We start from the raw sequence: 18449 nt of genomic DNA on the forward strand, positions 1-18449 counted from the left end.
TCCTGTGCAACACAACGACTGGCTTTTTATAAATTAAAAATAAAATAAATTCAAGCACTTTCAAGGATCTGTATCCATGCATGTTTATCTTCAAAAACTTTCCAGGGCCTTGATTTTTATTTTATTTTCAGATTCACAAACTTTCAAGGATTTCAAGGACCCGTGTGAAAACCTGTTGCTAGAAGTCAATTAAGCACATGCATGATTTCTGACACTTCAAAATAGGGAAAAACTAATCGTAAAGTTTAAAGCGACTATAATCTCTCCTGTGCAACACAACGATAGGCTTTTTTTTATTACAAAAAGCATTTATTTGAAATCATCCCAGCGGACAAAGGACAAAAGTTGCAGTAATTGAAGAATCAAAGGTATGAATGGCAAAGAAGAGCTGAAGACTCGAGTTGTTCCTTCTTACTTTGGAGTGCTTTTCAAAGTGAGGCAGCGAACGGTTCTCAAATCCGTCAGGAACACGAGAGCCGCTGATGGCCTGCTGCCCGACGCAAGCGATCATCTGGGAGATGTTAATGAATGACCCTGGAGACGCAGAGGTTATTTCACAGACATTTGTGATTATTTATTCATTTTTAATGCTGTAAAATCAAATTCAAGGACTTTAAGCACTACTTTTTTGTTTTTTTAAAGGACTTCAATCAGAAATCTCACTAACAATCAATATCTTTCAAATTCTAAAAAGGGTACCGTATTTTCCGGACTATAAGTCACACTTTTTTTCATAGTTTGGCTGGTCCTGCGACTTATAGTCAGGTGCGACTTATATATCAAAATGAATTCAGACTGAGATGAAAACATTACCGTCTACAGCCACGAGAGGGCGCTCTATGGCGGAGTTGTTCAGAAGCGACACCAAGGATGAAGAAAATTAAATGGATTCAGTGATGTGGAATGAGATCGCGGGTGCTTGGTGAACTTGTTTACTGGTAACTTGCATGTTGGACTCACTGGCTTATGTTAATTTAGCCTATTCAGCCTCCCAGGTATATGTTCTTTATGCTATTGTGTAGCTGAATAACTGTTAGTGTTGTGTTAACACACCGGACACCTACTCAGCCTGTTGTTCTGTGTGCTACTGTGTAGTTGAATAACTTGCCTTTCCAGATTAAATGTGTGTTCTTGGTCTTGGATTTTGTGAAATAAATTTCTAAATAAATGCGACTTATAGTCCAGTGCGACTTATATATGTTTTTTTCCTCTTCATGACGCATTTTTTGACTGATGCGACTTATACTCCGGAGCGACTTATAGTCCGGAAAATACGGTAAATATATAAACAGAAATAAACCAATAAAACAAAATGGTACAGATAAACTGCAGCTGATGCAATGACTGTGGTAACTTTATACTATGACAAAGATATCACTTCCTTTTTTCAAACTGATTCCCCCCCATGAATATATAATTGAACTGAAAAATGAAAGCTGTATCATATACTTGGATATTTACGAGCAATATCAAACTCATAGCCATGCGAAACGGCTCTATATCAGATGGGCTGCAGCTTCATTTTGTGTGAAAATATTGTTTTTATCGATAAAAACAAACACTAATTTCACATATATTGTCTTTCAATAATTCAAGCGCTTTTCAAGTACCTATTCATAAATACGGCTGTTTTCAAGGGTTTTCCAGAACTTAAATGTCAAAAACTCAAATTTAATACTTCAAGCATTTTAAGCACCTTGTACAAACCCTGTAAATATGATATATATATATATTTCCAGTAGGGAGGTTTGGATGGTACCTTTGGATCCACACAGAGCCATGATCAGCGGACTGTTGCTTTTGTCCAGTTCCCTCAAACACGCGCTGCCAGCGTGATCTCTGATGACTGACAGCTCCTTCAGGATTAACGCCTGGACACACACACACACACACGTCACACAGAGGTAATCAGATCTAATGTGTGTGTGTGTGACTCGTTGTCTCTCTCACCTCGAGCGTCTCCTCCGCGGTGCAGCCCGGCTGCTGCTGTAACCGGCCCGTCTTCAGCGCTTCGATATATTCGTCACATTTCTTATATCCGTCGTCCAGCAGCTCCTGCTTGGCCTTCAGGAGTCCCTGTCCGGGCGTCACGTCTCCGATCCCGATGGAGAAGCCTCGATTCGCTTCAAGACAGGAATCACGAAAACATCACACACACATCATGACTTTAACCCACACAAAATCTCACACACGTCTGGTTTACTATCTTTCTGGGGACTCTCCATAGACGTAATGGTTTTTATACTGTCCAAACTGTATATTCTGTCCCCTTACACTAACCCTACCCATCTCACACACACACATCACACACACACACTAACCCGACCCCTAACCCTACCCATCTCACACACACACACACTAACCCGACCCCTAAACCTACCCATCTCACACACACACACATCACACACACACACTAACCCGACCCCTAACCCTACCCATCTCACACACACACACACACTAACTCGGCCCCTAAACCTACCCATCTCACACACACACACATCACACACACACACTAACCCGACCCCTAACCCTACCCATCTCACACACACACACATCACACACACACACTAACCCGACCCCTAACCCTACCCATCTCACACACACACACACACACTAACTCGGCCCCTAAACCTACCCATCTCACACACACACACATCACACACACACACACACTAACCCGACCCCTAACCCTACCCATCTCACACACACACACACACATCACACACACACACTAACCCGACCCCTAACCCTACCCATCTCACACACACACACACACACACACACTAACTCGGCCCCTAAACCTACCCATCTCACACACACACACATCACACACACACACTAACCCGACCCCTAACCCTACCCATCTCACACACACACACACACACACCACACACACACACACTAACCCGACCCCTAAACCTACCCATCTCACACACACACATCACACACACACTAACCCGACCCCTAAACCTACCCATCTCACACACACACTCTCTCAGACACACACACACTCACAGACACACACACAACACACACACACTCTCAGACACACACACACTCTCAGACACACACACACTCTCAGACACACACACACACACACTCTCTCTCAGACACACACACACACTCAGACACACACACACACTCAGACACACACACACACTCAGACACACACACACTCTCAGACACACACACACACTCTCAGACACACACACACACACACTCTCAGACACACACACACTCTCAGACACACACACACACACACTCTCTCTCAGACACACACACACTCTCTCTCAGACACACACACACACTCAGACACACACACACTCTCAGACACACACACACACTCTCAGACACACACACACACACACACTCTCAGACACACACACACACTCTCTCAGACACACACACACTCTCACAGACACACACACACTCTCACAGACACACACACACTCTCACAGACACACACACACTCTCACAGACACACACACACTCTCACAGACACACACTCTCTCAGACAGACACACACACTCTCTCAGACAGACACACACACACACACACTCACACTCTCTCAGACAGACACACACTCTCAGACAGACACACACTCTCAGACAGACACACACTCTCAGACAGACACACACTCTCAGACAGACACACACTCTCAGACAGACACACACTCTCAGACAGACACACACTCTCAGACAGACACACACTCTCAGACACACACACACTCTCAGACACACACACACTCTCAGACACACACACACTCTCAGACACACACACACTCTCAGACACACACACTCTCTCAGACAAACACACTCTCTCAGACACACACACACCCTCTCAGACACACACACACTCTCTCTCAGACACACACACACACACTCTCAGACACACACACACTCACTCTCTCAGACACACTCTCTCTCTCTCAGACACACACACACACACACTCTGACACACACTCTCTCAGACACACTCTCTCTCTCTCAGACACACACACACTCACTCTCTCAGACACACTCTCTCTCTCTCAGACACACACACACACACACTCTCTCAGACACACTCTCTCTCTCTCAGACACACACTCTCTCTCTCTCTCAGAGACACACACACACACTCTCAGACACACACACACTCTCTCTCAGACACTCAGACACACACACACTCTCTCTCAGACACACAAACACACACACACTCACTCTCTCTCTCAGACACACACACACTCTCTCTCAGACACACACACTCTCTCTCAGACACACACACACTCTCTCAGACACACACACACTCTCTCAGACACACACACACACTCTCACAGACACACACACACACTCTCACAGACACACACACACACACTCTCAGACAGACACACACACACAGACAGACACACACACACTCTCTCAGACAGACACACACACACTCACACACAGACACACTCTCTCAGTCAGACAGACACACACACACTCACACACAGACACACTCTCTCAGACAGACACACACACTCTCACACACACTCTCACACACACACTCTCACACACACACACTCTCACACACACACACTCTCACACACACACACTCTCACACACACACACTCTCACACACACACACTCTCACACACACACACTCTCACACACACACACTCTCACACACACACACTCTCACACACACACACTCTCACACACACACTCTCACACACACACTCTCACACACACACTCTCACACACACACACTCTCAGACACACACACACACTCTCAGACACACACACACTCTCAGACACACACACTCTCAGACACACACACACTCTCAGACACACACACACACACACACTCTCAGACACACACACACTCTCAGACAAACACACACTCTCAGACAAACACACACTCTCAGACAAACACACACTCTCAGACACACACACTCTCTCTCAGACACACTCTCTCTCTCTCAGACACACACACACTCACTCTCTCAGACACAATCTCTCTCTCTCAGACACACACACACACACTCTCTCTCTCAGAGACACACACACACACTCTCAGACACACAAACACACACACACTCACTCTCTCTCTCAGACACACACACTCTCTCTCTCAGACACACACACACACTCTCTCTCTCAGACACACACACACGCACACACACTCTCTCTGTCACACACACACACACACACACACTCTCTCAGACACACACACACACACACACACACTCACTCTCTCTCTCTCTCTCTCTCTCTCTCTCTCAGACACACACACACACACACACTCTCTCTCTCTCTCAGACACACACACACTCTCTCTCAGACACACACACACTCTCTCTGACACACACACACACTCTCTCTCAGACACACACACACAGACACACACACACACACACACTCAGACACACACACACACACACACACACACACACTCACACAGGTAAACGGGAGCCAGACGGGCCAGGCGTGACATGGCATCCGCCGCCTCCTCTTGACCCCAGTCTCTCAACAAGATGTAGAAGATGTTGTTCTTGGATCCGGATCCCAGAGTTCCTTTATCCAGACTGCCACACATCAGCTCACTGTTCTGGATCACCACAACTGCACGCACACACACACACACACACACACACACACACACACGGGTTACATCTAAAGTATCCTTATATTAGAAGGGGTTCTCAGCAAATATAGGGCCCTATGAAACCAATTCCTTTTATTTTTGGCAAATAAAGTGCTACAAAACATGGAAGACAAGTGTGTGTGTGTGTGTGTGTGTTTAAAGTGCTGCCGGGTCACTCACAGGAGTCGTTGGAGCACAGATCCTCCCCTTTCCCGCAGTACTGCTTGCCTTTGGTGCGCAGGTTGGCCTTCACCGGACAGCTCTTACTGGGCTTGAGTATCAGACTGAAGATCTGCTTCCCCGTCCACAGCCTGATCGGCTGACACAAGACACACACAAGACACACACAGGTCAACTTCATCACACTTTCAAATAACTAGTGCACAAACTCATAAAAAATGAAGTGCATAACCTTGAAAACATGTTTCTCATTTACCTCAAAAGTAAATACTGCAATACACTCACACACACACGTTCTCGCACGCACATGTAGTTTTATTTTATAGTTATTTTTAAGCTTTGACATCTATAAGGTTTATATTGCACATAATTAATGTGAAACAAGTTGAAAAGCTTGATGCATTTTATACTAAAAAGAAAATATTAGGGTTAAAGAAGGTTAGAAAAAGTTGTATATTTGGTTTTATAGTTGTAATATGCATATCAAAACTCTAATATAATTAAACAGATCAAATAACTAACATTACACTCGGTGAGCAGTTATTACTCAAAGCAAAAAAAGCTCTTACTGAAGACGTCAAATAACCCCAACACAAAGACAAGCGCAATTTAAACAAACAAAACAAGTGTCCATCCAATAAAGAGCTTTTCTTTTTTCTAAAACGGCTCCAAAAACAGAGCATGTACAGTGTTTATAAGGAGAGAATCAGCACTCGAGGGGAAATTTCATCATTTTCCCCCACAGAGCATCAGTTCATCCTTCACGCCAGACCTTGAGAATCGCAGGATGAGGGAGGGAGATCTTGACTTTCTCATCTTTTCCCACCAGGATGGAGGCGACGATCTGACAGGCTTTGGTTCGGTCGAAGAAAGTGTCTTTGAGCGTGAGCAGGTACGCACCTGTCACATGGTACAGAAAAACACATGAACATCAGCGGTTTAAAGGTGTATTGTGTAATATTTAGGAGGATCTGTTGACAGAAATGCAATATCATAAACATAACTATGTTTTCAGTGGTGTATAAAGACCTTACATAATGAACCGTTATGTTTTATTAGCTTAGAATGAGCCATTTCTATCTACATACATACATATATACATCGACATGTTTCTACGGTGGCCCTAAACGGACAAACGCGTTTCGTCACTATGTTGTTCTAGCTAAAGTCAGCGAATAAAACACTGACACAATGATGAACAAGTAACAATAATATTCACAATAACATTGTTTTACTGAACTTAAGTAAACCTAATTTCTTAATTTATCTTTGTAAAGAAACCTCGCTGCTTAACTGGCTACTCTCTGCTGTCTCAGACGACGACATCACTTCCTGTCGGCCACCATAACTTCTGTTGGGTGCAATTCGCAACCTCACCACTAGATGCCGCTAGAAATTACACACTGCACCTTTAACAGTCATTATGGTCTATTTATAATTTGTTGCAGTTCCACTGTTGGACACTGGGTGGAGTGTGGGTTTAATAGGTATATAGGTAGCCAGAGAGCAAGTGAAGTCAGGTGTAATTAATGAGGGAAGCAAACAATTTGTTAGGATTGTATGTGGACATGCTAACTTGTGGATTATAAAGTGTTGTGGCATCGGAACTGTGACAAATAAAGGGATAAATGCAGTACTGGACTGAAATAATCCTACAACACCTCTAAGTGACAAGAAGGTCATTGTCGCTACAAGCGGTTTAACAACGCCATCTTCAGGCGAGACATCAGATGCTGAAATCTGATTGGCTCAGGAGGAAAACGCACCTGTCAGAAAGTCCTGAATGGCTGCGATCAGCGGCTCACCGTTTCTGGGAGTGACCAGATTTGCCTTCGTCTAAATGAGGAACACAGAAACAGGGATTTATTTCATTAGCAGATCCCGTATTCTGAGGGCGGTTTAGTTTGTCTGTAACACTTTACAGATTCAGATTGTTTTATTTAGTGCCATGTCAGCTATTTTCATGGCAAAAATTCAATTACAAAAATACAAATATCATATAAATACAATAAAAACCAAACAAACATATGTCATATTATGCAAGATTTTTTAAATTAACATATGATAAAAAAAATCCAAAACCTTTTCAGGCATGATCTTCCTAATTAAGTCATTAAGTGAGGTAACTTCATAAAAGAGCGTAACACTTTACAATAAGGTTCATTAGTTAACTACCTTAATTAACATGAACTAAGAATGAACAATACTTATTATTCAGCATTTCATTTAGTAGGTAACATTAACTTCAACATTTTCTAATACTTGATTTAAAATCAAAGGTTGTATTTGTTAACATTAGTTAATGCACTGTGAACTAACATGAACAAACAATGAACAGCTGTATTTTAATTAACTAACATTAACAAAGATTAATAAATACGAAACAAATGTATTGCTCATTGTTAGTTCATGTTAGTTAATACATCAACTAATGAACCTTATAGTAAAGTGTCAGTCTTTCTCACCCCCATGAGGACGAGAGCTTCAGCTTTGGCCTCTTCTGTCTGCGGAAGGTGGAGGTTCATCTCGTCTCCGTCAAAGTCAGCGTTGTACGGCGTGCACACACACTCGTTAAAGCGAAACGTCCGATGAGGTTTCACACGCGCCTGGAACAGAATACAGGAGAATTGACACCGATTTCACACATTAATTTGATTCCGATTTTTAAGCCCCTGAATCAAAATCAATTACTTATTTGTGTTTTTATATGTATATCAGAGTTTCCGCTAGAAAAAAATGGTGCCGGTCAAAGTGACCGGCAGAGGTTTCGTTTTCCGGACATTTTGATGATATGCCGGTCAAATATCGCCTCTTAATTAGTCAAGTTGAGGAAAACTGGAGGCAGGCTATGTAACTTAAAAAATGACATAATCAGGCCGAATGCAACATGTTTATTAGCCTAACTTTCAAATAGACGGAAAAAAACATTTTCTACTATGGTTTTGTACGTTTCTTCATTCTGATCTATTTGCGATCCATTCCATTCTAAACAAACAACGCAGTTTATATGCTTCGTCCTTGTTTCATTATTCATTAAGATAATAATTAATAAATGCGCGCATAATTATCAGTGAACTTGATAAATGTTGCAGATATGTTTTGCTATGCATGCACAAACAAATGCCTTTCAACTTATGTGTGCAAAATTCAGAATAAAATGAATGTGCAGCAATTTGTACAAATAGAGAGTCTAGGTCTACTATACGTGTTGTTGCCATTAAATAAGCTCATTTAGTTTAATATTTGTTAAAATATTATAATGTTATTTTTTAATTTATGTTGATTATGAAAAGTGAACCGCACGAGTAGGATAGGATGCGCAATATCGAGAGACATGGAGCGGGTCAGACATGATTTTGACCACTTAATTTAAGTTTTTTGTTTTGTAGAAAGACTTTTTTGAAGTGAATTTCGTTTTGTATAAATTGTATCTTAATTTTATTTTTATTTTTTTTTATCAACCAATTGCCTGGATTTAATAAATAAGCAGCAAATATAGCAGACGATAGGCCTAATCATGCAGGCGCCCGTGCGGTCACTTGCATTGCTCGTGAACTGGAGCGCATCTCATCCTAATTTAACGAAACTCAGCGTAGGCCTCACAGACATGAAATATATCTTAAGAAAGCTTGAAATGTATTTTTAACAATTTAAAACGAAAAGAAATAGGCTACTCTCTGATTATGTAATCCATGATGTGCATTTCTCTCTAGGCGCGTTCACTACTACGGAGATGGCAATCGTCAACTTCATCTTTACAGCTGTTGTTGCTGTTAATAAACTAAAAATAATAGGCCTATAATTTTATTAAACAATAAATTAAATGAAATTGTAATTGTATTAAAAAAGCAACAAAAAAAATCCTGTTTAAAACCCCTTACCCGTCACCCCCAATTTTGGCAAGGGCTGCATACATGACATACCCAAAATAAAAAGGTTGCTGCTCATAAGTCATTCTGAATAGACACATAACCAACATATATTTAGAAAGCCAACCCTTGAGAGTTTACAGTTCAAGACTCAAAATTAACCAGACTGTTATTAATATTGAGATATATAAGCTCAAACATAAAACAAAAACAACAAATATTAAGAATATATTTATTAAATGTATAAAAATATTATGTGAATTCAGGATAGCAACTTATAACCACAACTAAAGTGTAGCCACAACTGTGGTCATGCTTCATTTCAAGTCTGAGAATGATATCTCTAAAATTATGCATTTTATGAAGCCTATTGTGAGACCATGTCAGGGGGGAATTTGGAGAATTCTCAGAGAAAGCAAACAAGTTTCTCAACAAATAGTTTATTGCCCTCTAAACACCTATTTACTGTCTCTGACTATGTCTGGCAATGAGAACTGGCCCCATTCATGTTCTTTTCATTTAAATCGACCAAGCTTTCACACCTGTGATGGTCTTCATCATTCTTTTATTCTTGTTCTTTTGTTTGAATGCAGCCATTATAGCCTTTCTTCTAGCATAATGCTTAGCCATTGACACATAATGTGTAACCCCCATAGACAAATAATCCACCTATTAACGTAAGCCTGGTTAAAAAACAAACAACTAAAAAATATTCTTGGAACTTTTAATTGCGAATTATTTTTAAAAAATGATTGTATGGAATAGACAGCTCCTGCAGCAGGTGCATTAGCACAACAGTTAGCCTCAAGCTACATGACACAATTTAATTTATTAATATTACACTTTTATTTAAAGCTCACTTTAAAACACCATCGAGTGTTTGTATCATATTCCGGTCGCGGTTTACAATGGTTTCAAGTCAGAAAACGATTTTGAAATATGTTATTTTTAGCATTTTATATGAAGCTATGGGCTATGCTTATCCTTACCTTTATTTTTTATTCATATAAAAATACCCCAAATCGCACGAAAATAACACACAAAACACACATACTTAAATCGTGCATTTATTAGAACTTGTTTCGGTGAAGAAATGTCACGTTCGCTTTGTTTATCATGGATGTGCAGAATCAGGAAGTATACACAGGACACGTCATGCAGAAGAGGTCACGTTGAATCACATGTGATGATTGACAGCTGGACAGCCGAATCATATTTCTTCGAGGTCAGATCTCACGCAAACCAGGAAGGGGAGATACACAACAAGCTCCGTGCGCTGTTTCAGCTGTTCAGATCGCATTATTCAGTGGAAAATGAATAGAAATTGTATTCTGTATTGGCAAAATATTTTACTAACATATGATAATTAATCAATATTTCTCCAAATATGCGCACCATTGTAATAATTGCCCTGGCGGATTCTGTTTATTATATGTATTTGAGCACAAATAAACCGGAGAAGACGAGAATGGATGTTGTGTGAGTGATTAATTCTATTCAAAATAACGAACGTTACAGATTAATTATTTTGCACTCCTGTCATAAATTAAGAAATTAATGTCACTGCAAACCAGTTTAATCATAAACAGTGGTCAAATATCGAAGCTGGAGTCTTAAACCTTCCTTATGATGCTGATTTTGTCCAGATCAAGTAAGAGTGTGATGTTTTAAAAGAGTAATGCATTTTGAACAACTATGATTTGGGATCACCAGTGATCCCTGCCAGGCAAGGGGTTAAGGTTTTTTTTATTTATTTTTTACCTATGCTAATTACGCATTCAATTCAGGTAGGCTACCGAGTCGCTGTCCTCAGTGCCCAGAAAAGCGCTGAAACTGAGATGAAGGGGAACCCGTTTTTATTTTTTTATTTTTTGGCTTATTTTAACTGGCCCATCCAGTTTTCTGGAGGCCCACCTACAATCAAAATCCTGGCGCCGCTAGTGCTTCGCAGCGGCGAATATATATATAAAAATAAGAATAAAACGTCCTGCTGGTCTTGATGTTGTGCAGGACTTTTATTTTGACACAGTGCTCCCATTTTCCATCTTTATCCTTTACGTCTGTTTAACAGTCCTATCTAATACGTTATTAGATAGAACTGTTAAAGCATTAGTTCACTTAAGCATTAAAATTTCCTGATAATTTACTCTCCCCCACGTCATCCAAGATGTTCATGTCTTTCTTTCTTCGGTCGAAAAGAAATTAAGGTTTTTGAGGAAAACATTCCAGGATTTTTCTCCATATAGTGACTTCAATGGGGTCCAAACGGGTTGAAGGTCCAAATTGCAGTTTCAGATAAAACAAGAATGTTTTAAAAACCTTAAAGGGATGGTTCATAAAATCAACCTAGGGTCCTTTGCACCATGACCTCGAGCCAAACACACCCCAGAAGCCTTTTTTCCCTTGGTTGAACATTATTAAAGTTAGAGCTTATTTAGAGATATCAGCCAGATGGCTTATATCTTATGCATCGCTTTCTGCCAGGACTTTTACGTGCTTTTCTCAACTCGTGACGTCGACGTCCGGGTTAGCGGTAGCATGAGCCGTCAGGCAAATGTTATTTAAATAAAATCCTGATGTACTTTCCAAGTTTTTTCCAAGTCACTTTTGCGTTTAACTTTCCAATGCCTCGTTTTATGAGTACAGAACCTATTTGTACTACTGTAGAAGTTTGGTAACATTCTGGGCATTATTAGTGGGGTCATTTACGAGATACAACCTTGGATTACAATCCGGCCTCTAGTTCATAAATGCCAGAGGAGAACTGGCCCCCGACTGAGCCTGGGTTCTCCCAAGGTTTTTTTTTTCTCCATTAGGTCACCTGATGGAGTTTTAGGACACCATTAGGCCGCTTGATGGAGTTTTTTCGGTTCCTTGCCACTGTTGCCTTTGGCTTGCTCAGTTGGGGATATTTTGGGGATATTTAATTTTATTCTATCAATCAATAAATTCCACTAGAAACAAACTTTGTTGTATTATTTTATTTTAATACTGTGAAGCTGCTTTGATACAATCTGTATTGTGAAAAGCGCTATACAAATATACTTGATTTGATTTGATTTGATTTGATCCATTAGCGCCTGCACTAAGCCATCCGGCTGATATCTCTAAATAAGCTCTAACTTTAATAATGTTCAACCAAGGGAAAAAAGGCTTCTGGGGGGGTCAAGGTGCAAAGGACCCTAGGTTGATTTTACTCCGAACCATCCCTTTAATTTCTTTTCAACTGAAGACATGAACATCTTGGATGACGTGGGGGATAGTAAATTATCAGGAAATTTTAATTCTGAAATGAACTGATCCTTTAAACCAGGGCTATTCAATCATCTCCATGCGGCCCGACGGCACCAACCTCTCTCCTCCTCTTTTCCTGGCGGTGCGGCTAATTCAGTTTGATACTCGCTCCGATTGACCTGAGAAACGTTTTACGTGCGAATATTTCAGCAGTTATGTGTCCCGAATTTATGTCGACTGAATCAGCGATACCAATCATTCGTGAATGAATCATTATTTTGGTTCGATTCTAAACGCGCTTGCATAACGGTCTAAAACTATTCGGACCGCTCCGTCACTGAATCATCTGAAGCGGTTTCTCGTTCAGTACAGTATAACAACAAATAGCGCTGTTTACAGTTGTTTCAACACGGCCCAGCACGGAGTTGCGTTTACTCCCGGTCCCGGACACTGTTATTAAACACCGTTGCGACAACCAGTGGGAAGCGTTTCAGTTCGACAGAAACCTCTCTGTTACAAACCACAAATCACTCGATGATTTATCTAGTATTAAATCGGATGAAACAGCCTCAACATTCAACAAGACTGATGAGGAAAGCAGGAGAAACATTGTGGCATGAACGGAATTAGAAAGACTTTACATCCCCTAATCACCCTTACAAACATTTACCATGAATTTACTGTAGTAATTTACCATGGTTGGGCAGAAATGTGCAATAGGCCTATTTATATTGAATACTATGTAGTAATAAATAAATATAGTAAATATATACTATAATATTATATAGTATAATAGTAAATATAGTGATTTATATTGCATTAGTTTTGGGTAGAGGAATATATAATTAATGCTTGTTATGAAATTATGTCAGTTTCTTTGTAAAGGTGTGTATAGTTTTTAACTTTAGGCATTTTTTATACATTGGGAGTGAGTAGCCTGTGGTTAACAAGTCTCACTGTCAGAATATTTTCATTTAAGCATAACAATTATAAATAAAATTATTATTATTTCTCACCAACAGCTATAAGTTTGTATAAATAATTTATTTGTTCCAAGGAAAATAGTTGTACACAGCTGTAAATTATCAAGTTTTTTATTTATTATGGTTTTATATATTTGCATAGGCTACTGTTGGGTACCACATTTCCAAGTAAATACCACACTTTTTTAGGGTTACTTTAACTTATTTATTGAAACTGTTATGTTTCAATAAATAAGATAAACCCCCAAACCAACCCACCGGCCCACCTCAACTTTTTGATTTGATAATGCGGCCCTCGAATGAAACTAATTGAATAGCCCTGCTTTAAACAAATAAAGTAAACAGCACGCAAAAAAGTATTTCAGTATTTGCCATGTAGTTGATGCCAATTTAACTAGCTGAGCAGAAATACATAATCATGTTTTGCTTCGTCACTTCAAAGTCACGTTGGATTTCCTCCTCAGCGTAAAGGATGAGAAGTGCCTGGACTTCGGCATAGACTGAAATATTGGAATTTGAGAATCGATATCAGTTCATCAAAATGAAGATCAATCAAATCTGATTCATCGATACTCTCACTTTCTTCGTGTCATTTTTAAATGTTGATTTGCGTCCACAAATGAGGAATAATAACTCACGATATGAGCCATGATGCTGAGTTTATGCAGAGAAGGCTGCCGGTTGAACAGCACGATGTCGCCATCAATCATGTGTCTCTCGACCACGTCCCCGTACTTCAGCTCTTGAGCCATCTTCTCTCGATTACCGTACTTCAAAAACCTGAAGCAAACGCATTCAGAAGATGAAGGAACAGCGCATGGAAGAATGAAAAGCCTCATGTCGTAACAAACTATGACTTTCTTTCTTTGTAGAAGTTTTGAAGAATGTATGAATGATGAAAGTGGATGGAGATTTATATCATCAAGCTGATCATCATAACAGTATTTGTGTGCTATAATCCAGAATGCATCACTATTTTTTTTGTTTTTGTTGTTGTTCGTCTCACAAAGCAACCATACCTGTGCTTTTATGATGTTTTGTAATAAAGTCAAAAGGGTTTGCGATGACATGAGGGAGAATAAATGATGACAGAACATTAATTTTTGGATGATGTTTGAGCAGAGAGAAGTGTATTTGACCTCTTCATCTGCATGTGTCTCTGCTGAATGAAATTTGCTCCGGGGTGAACATCAGGACCGCTACGCACTAGCTTCCTCAACATCTCAATGTTGGCTTTATTCACCTAAAAGAAAACACACACACAAAAGTCTTTGCATTTTACATTTTATACTTGCACCAATTAGTCACGAAACGACCAACTACTGACCCATCCATCATCCATTGCATTTTAAGCAGGGTTTTTTTGGAGTGTATGAACCAGAATACATATGATATGCAAGCTATCAATATAAGGAACATTCTTCCATGTTTTTATTTTAACAGTACACTTTTGATGTGCAGCACTTTGTTTGCCAAAAAGTCCCCCTGTGGTGATAATCCAGCTTTTAATGTTGTTTATGTGTCTATGTGGTGTTTTTAATATGCTTTAAGTCAAACCATGTGTAAATTCATAAGTCGACTCCATTGCTGAGTATTTTCTCCTTAAAACTGCAGTGAACCAAAGACAGTCTCAAAAACACGCTTTGAAATCGCTGGTGTTTCTGACGTCACAAACTACCTTGTAACCAATCAGATCAACGTGTGATCATCAACCAGTGGATCTCTGAGCTGAGCGAGTGAGTGGAGGCGGGGCTCATTTGCATATTCATAGCTAAATGAGGCGAGGGTGTCGAGTTACATTCAAGATATTTTAGGCATGAAGAATTTTTTTTCAAGGAAAAAAACGCTTAAATATGTCATTTTAGTGATCAAAGATGAGTTTTAAGGGATAAAATTATTGACTACAGGGGGACTTTAAATATTTTTTTCAAATTACAACTTTTTTTCTTCACTGTTTGATAGTAAATTTGTATTAAATCATAAATCCAGAAAATTTTCAGAAAAAATAAAACATTTAATAGTGCCACATTATTGTAGACAATAAACTATGCAAGCTTAATTAAACCAATAATTAAATCCAGAAAAATTGAAAACAAAAACTCTAAAAAAAGAAAATCCTATAAAAAATCCTATGTAGTTAACTATTTCACCAACTAATTGACAAGTCAAAATGAGCAGTTGTGAGCGCCTTGTGACCCGCAGCAGTGACTGCTCTGACCTTCTCCGGGTAGGTGAGGATTTTGGCGACGTGAACAGGTACAGCGACCTCATCAATCCTCAGGTTTGGGTCGGGAGAGATGACCGTTCTGCCGGAGAAATCCACTCTCTTTCCAGACAGGTTTCCACGAAACCGCCCTGGAAACAGCAAAACCAGGCAAGTTGATGTGAGAGCGATGATGCAGGCATCTAATGTCAAAGCAGAAGACTGAAGCCTTGTCCAAACACACACACTATCGCCAATACCGTGGCTAAGTGTATCCCATCATGCACTATGTCCGTCATGCAAATCTGCCAAATGCATAAATGTAAATGGAATGTTCTGGAATGTTCATGCACCATGTTCTGGAACTCATGTGCCCCGAAATCGCGAGATGTCGAGGAAAACATTCCACTGTAATTTAAATTAATTAGATGCATATAATTTGGTAGTAAAAACATAAAGTGTTGCACATTTTATTGGTGCAAATATGAGTCTAGGCCTATTTTGTACAACATTTGCAACTGTTTTAATCACTTAATTAGAAGCACCACAATTTTAAATTTGTATTTTCTATTAGTTACATAGACTACTGAACAGACATGTAGAAGTTTATTTTAAAATGCACAGTATTGAAAATATAATAAATAAAAGCTCTATAAACACTTGCATTTTTTGCTAGACCACACTTATAGTCTTGCAAAAAATGCAAGTGTTTACAGAGCTTTTATTTATTATATTTTCAATACTCCCATCCCATCGAGTAATCAAAAGTTCTTCACACACTTGCAGTCTTTACGTCTACTTGAACGCTTGGGCCAAATAGAGGAAATACGTCATGCAAGTAGACAAGTGGTCAAGTGCAGAGTCCGCATGTGTGGGTATTTGGACAAGGCAAAATATAACACCAGCATTTCCACAGAGACTCATGGGAAAGCCCTTGGGCTCTCAGCGGGTCGTACCCTGTTTTCCCTTGAGCCTTTGCACAAAGCCGCGGGTCCATTTCTTGGGTGCCATGTTGAGCGGGATTCCCGAAAGCTCGCTGTTGATGTACAGAGCGCACTGGAGCTGCAGAAAGTCCCAGTCCTCCATGATCATCTGGGTTTTGGCTCCTGACATGCGGTGCTGTGGATGTACACAACTACAGTTATGCCACATTTACTAGTCATGTATAGAGATGCACAATATATCAAAATTATCGAAATATCGCAAATGTATATCGCAATATGCATATCGCAACAGCTTGCAGTAACTGGGGCCATGATCAAAAGACAGAGAAAATCACTCGCTGCTCTCGGCTGAATAACTTTTGTAGCTTTAATAAGAATCAGTATATTTTTAATTCATACAGTGAAAACTAAGCAGTGTTTTATTTTTACATTTGATTATTCAGTTTATGTTGTTAAATAACCCTAATGTAGGATAACCTGAACCCGTGGTTTACACTAGGCGCGTTTCCATTACAGATTTGCGCAAAACTTTTGCGATTTTTTCTAAATGTCGATAAAAAACTATTGCGAAATGATGGCGTTTCCATTAACCGATGTTACGCGACTAAAACTTAATTTTAAATCATCAGTAAAATCATCCCAAAAACCATGGCAACGGACGTTAGTGGGTTTATGTACTATATCTCAGCCACTGCACTGGCCATTATTATTAATGGAAGGAGACGTATGTGTGTTTTCCAAGCATTAATGGTAAGAAACGACCCTTATTATACTTGTGAGCGGCTCATATGAGGAGTTTCTGGGTGTTTCTCCCTCAGATCTGCTTCGAGGTCTTGATTGTGGCATTTATTTGAGGTTTAGGATCCATTATTCCTGTAATTCTTTTGTCTTTTATGAGTTTAATAAAGAGCTCGGTCTCGTATTCTGTCCAAACACACCGTGTCGTCTACGTCAGGTGACCTGTAAATGCGCAAACACTGTTTCCATTGCAGTTTTGCGAAATATTTCTTTTTCGAACTGCCTGAAAAAAACCCTCATGCGAGAGTAAAAACCTTTTCACGATAAATGGGAGTTTCGCGAAAATTACGCGTTTCTATTAAGCGCAATTTCAATTTGCGCAATTTAAAGGGTAATGGAAACGCAGCTACTGATGTTAAAATAACACTTCTTATATACAGTAAAACACTGCTGTTCCCTTTCAGAAGTTGTAGGGATGTTTTCTTGTCACAAAAAGAATGTGAAACACGTATGTAGGTTATATCATTTTAAATATATTTTTAAGATAATTTAAGTTTGTTTTACACACTAAGCATTATCGTATCGCATTTTTCTTCAATATCGTGCAGCCCTAAATACTAGACATGCACTGATACTAAATTTCTCTGCCGATACGATTATTCACAATTATATCGGCCGATAACAATAACGA

The 18449-nt window shown here is 39.7% G+C and overlaps 1 protein-coding gene across 1 annotated transcript in view; it reads right to left on the reverse strand.

Annotated features, from left to right (window-relative positions):
- polr3a (polymerase (RNA) III (DNA directed) polypeptide A) overlaps positions 1-18449 on the reverse strand; it is a 45910-nt gene that overhangs the window by 20035 nt on the left and 7426 nt on the right. The window contains exons 7-18 of the mRNA XM_084135532.1: positions 17033-17195; positions 16092-16228; positions 15013-15116; positions 14512-14653; positions 8253-8393; positions 7554-7623; positions 6560-6687; positions 5788-5926; positions 5421-5585; positions 1951-2123; positions 1760-1871; positions 416-534 (exon numbers count right to left, since the gene is read on the reverse strand). Coding sequence (XP_083991658.1) covers positions 416-534; positions 1760-1871; positions 1951-2123; positions 5421-5585; positions 5788-5926; positions 6560-6687; positions 7554-7623; positions 8253-8393; positions 14512-14653; positions 15013-15116; positions 16092-16228; positions 17033-17195 — 1593 coding nt within the window. The remainder of the gene's footprint in view (positions 1-415; positions 535-1759; positions 1872-1950; positions 2124-5420; positions 5586-5787; positions 5927-6559; positions 6688-7553; positions 7624-8252; positions 8394-14511; positions 14654-15012; positions 15117-16091; positions 16229-17032; positions 17196-18449) is intronic.

The sequence above is a fragment of the Abramis brama genome, assembly GCF_963993115.1.
Source record: "Abramis brama genome assembly, chromosome: 14".
Classification (NCBI taxonomy): Eukaryota; Metazoa; Chordata; class Actinopteri; order Cypriniformes; family Leuciscidae; genus Abramis; species Abramis brama.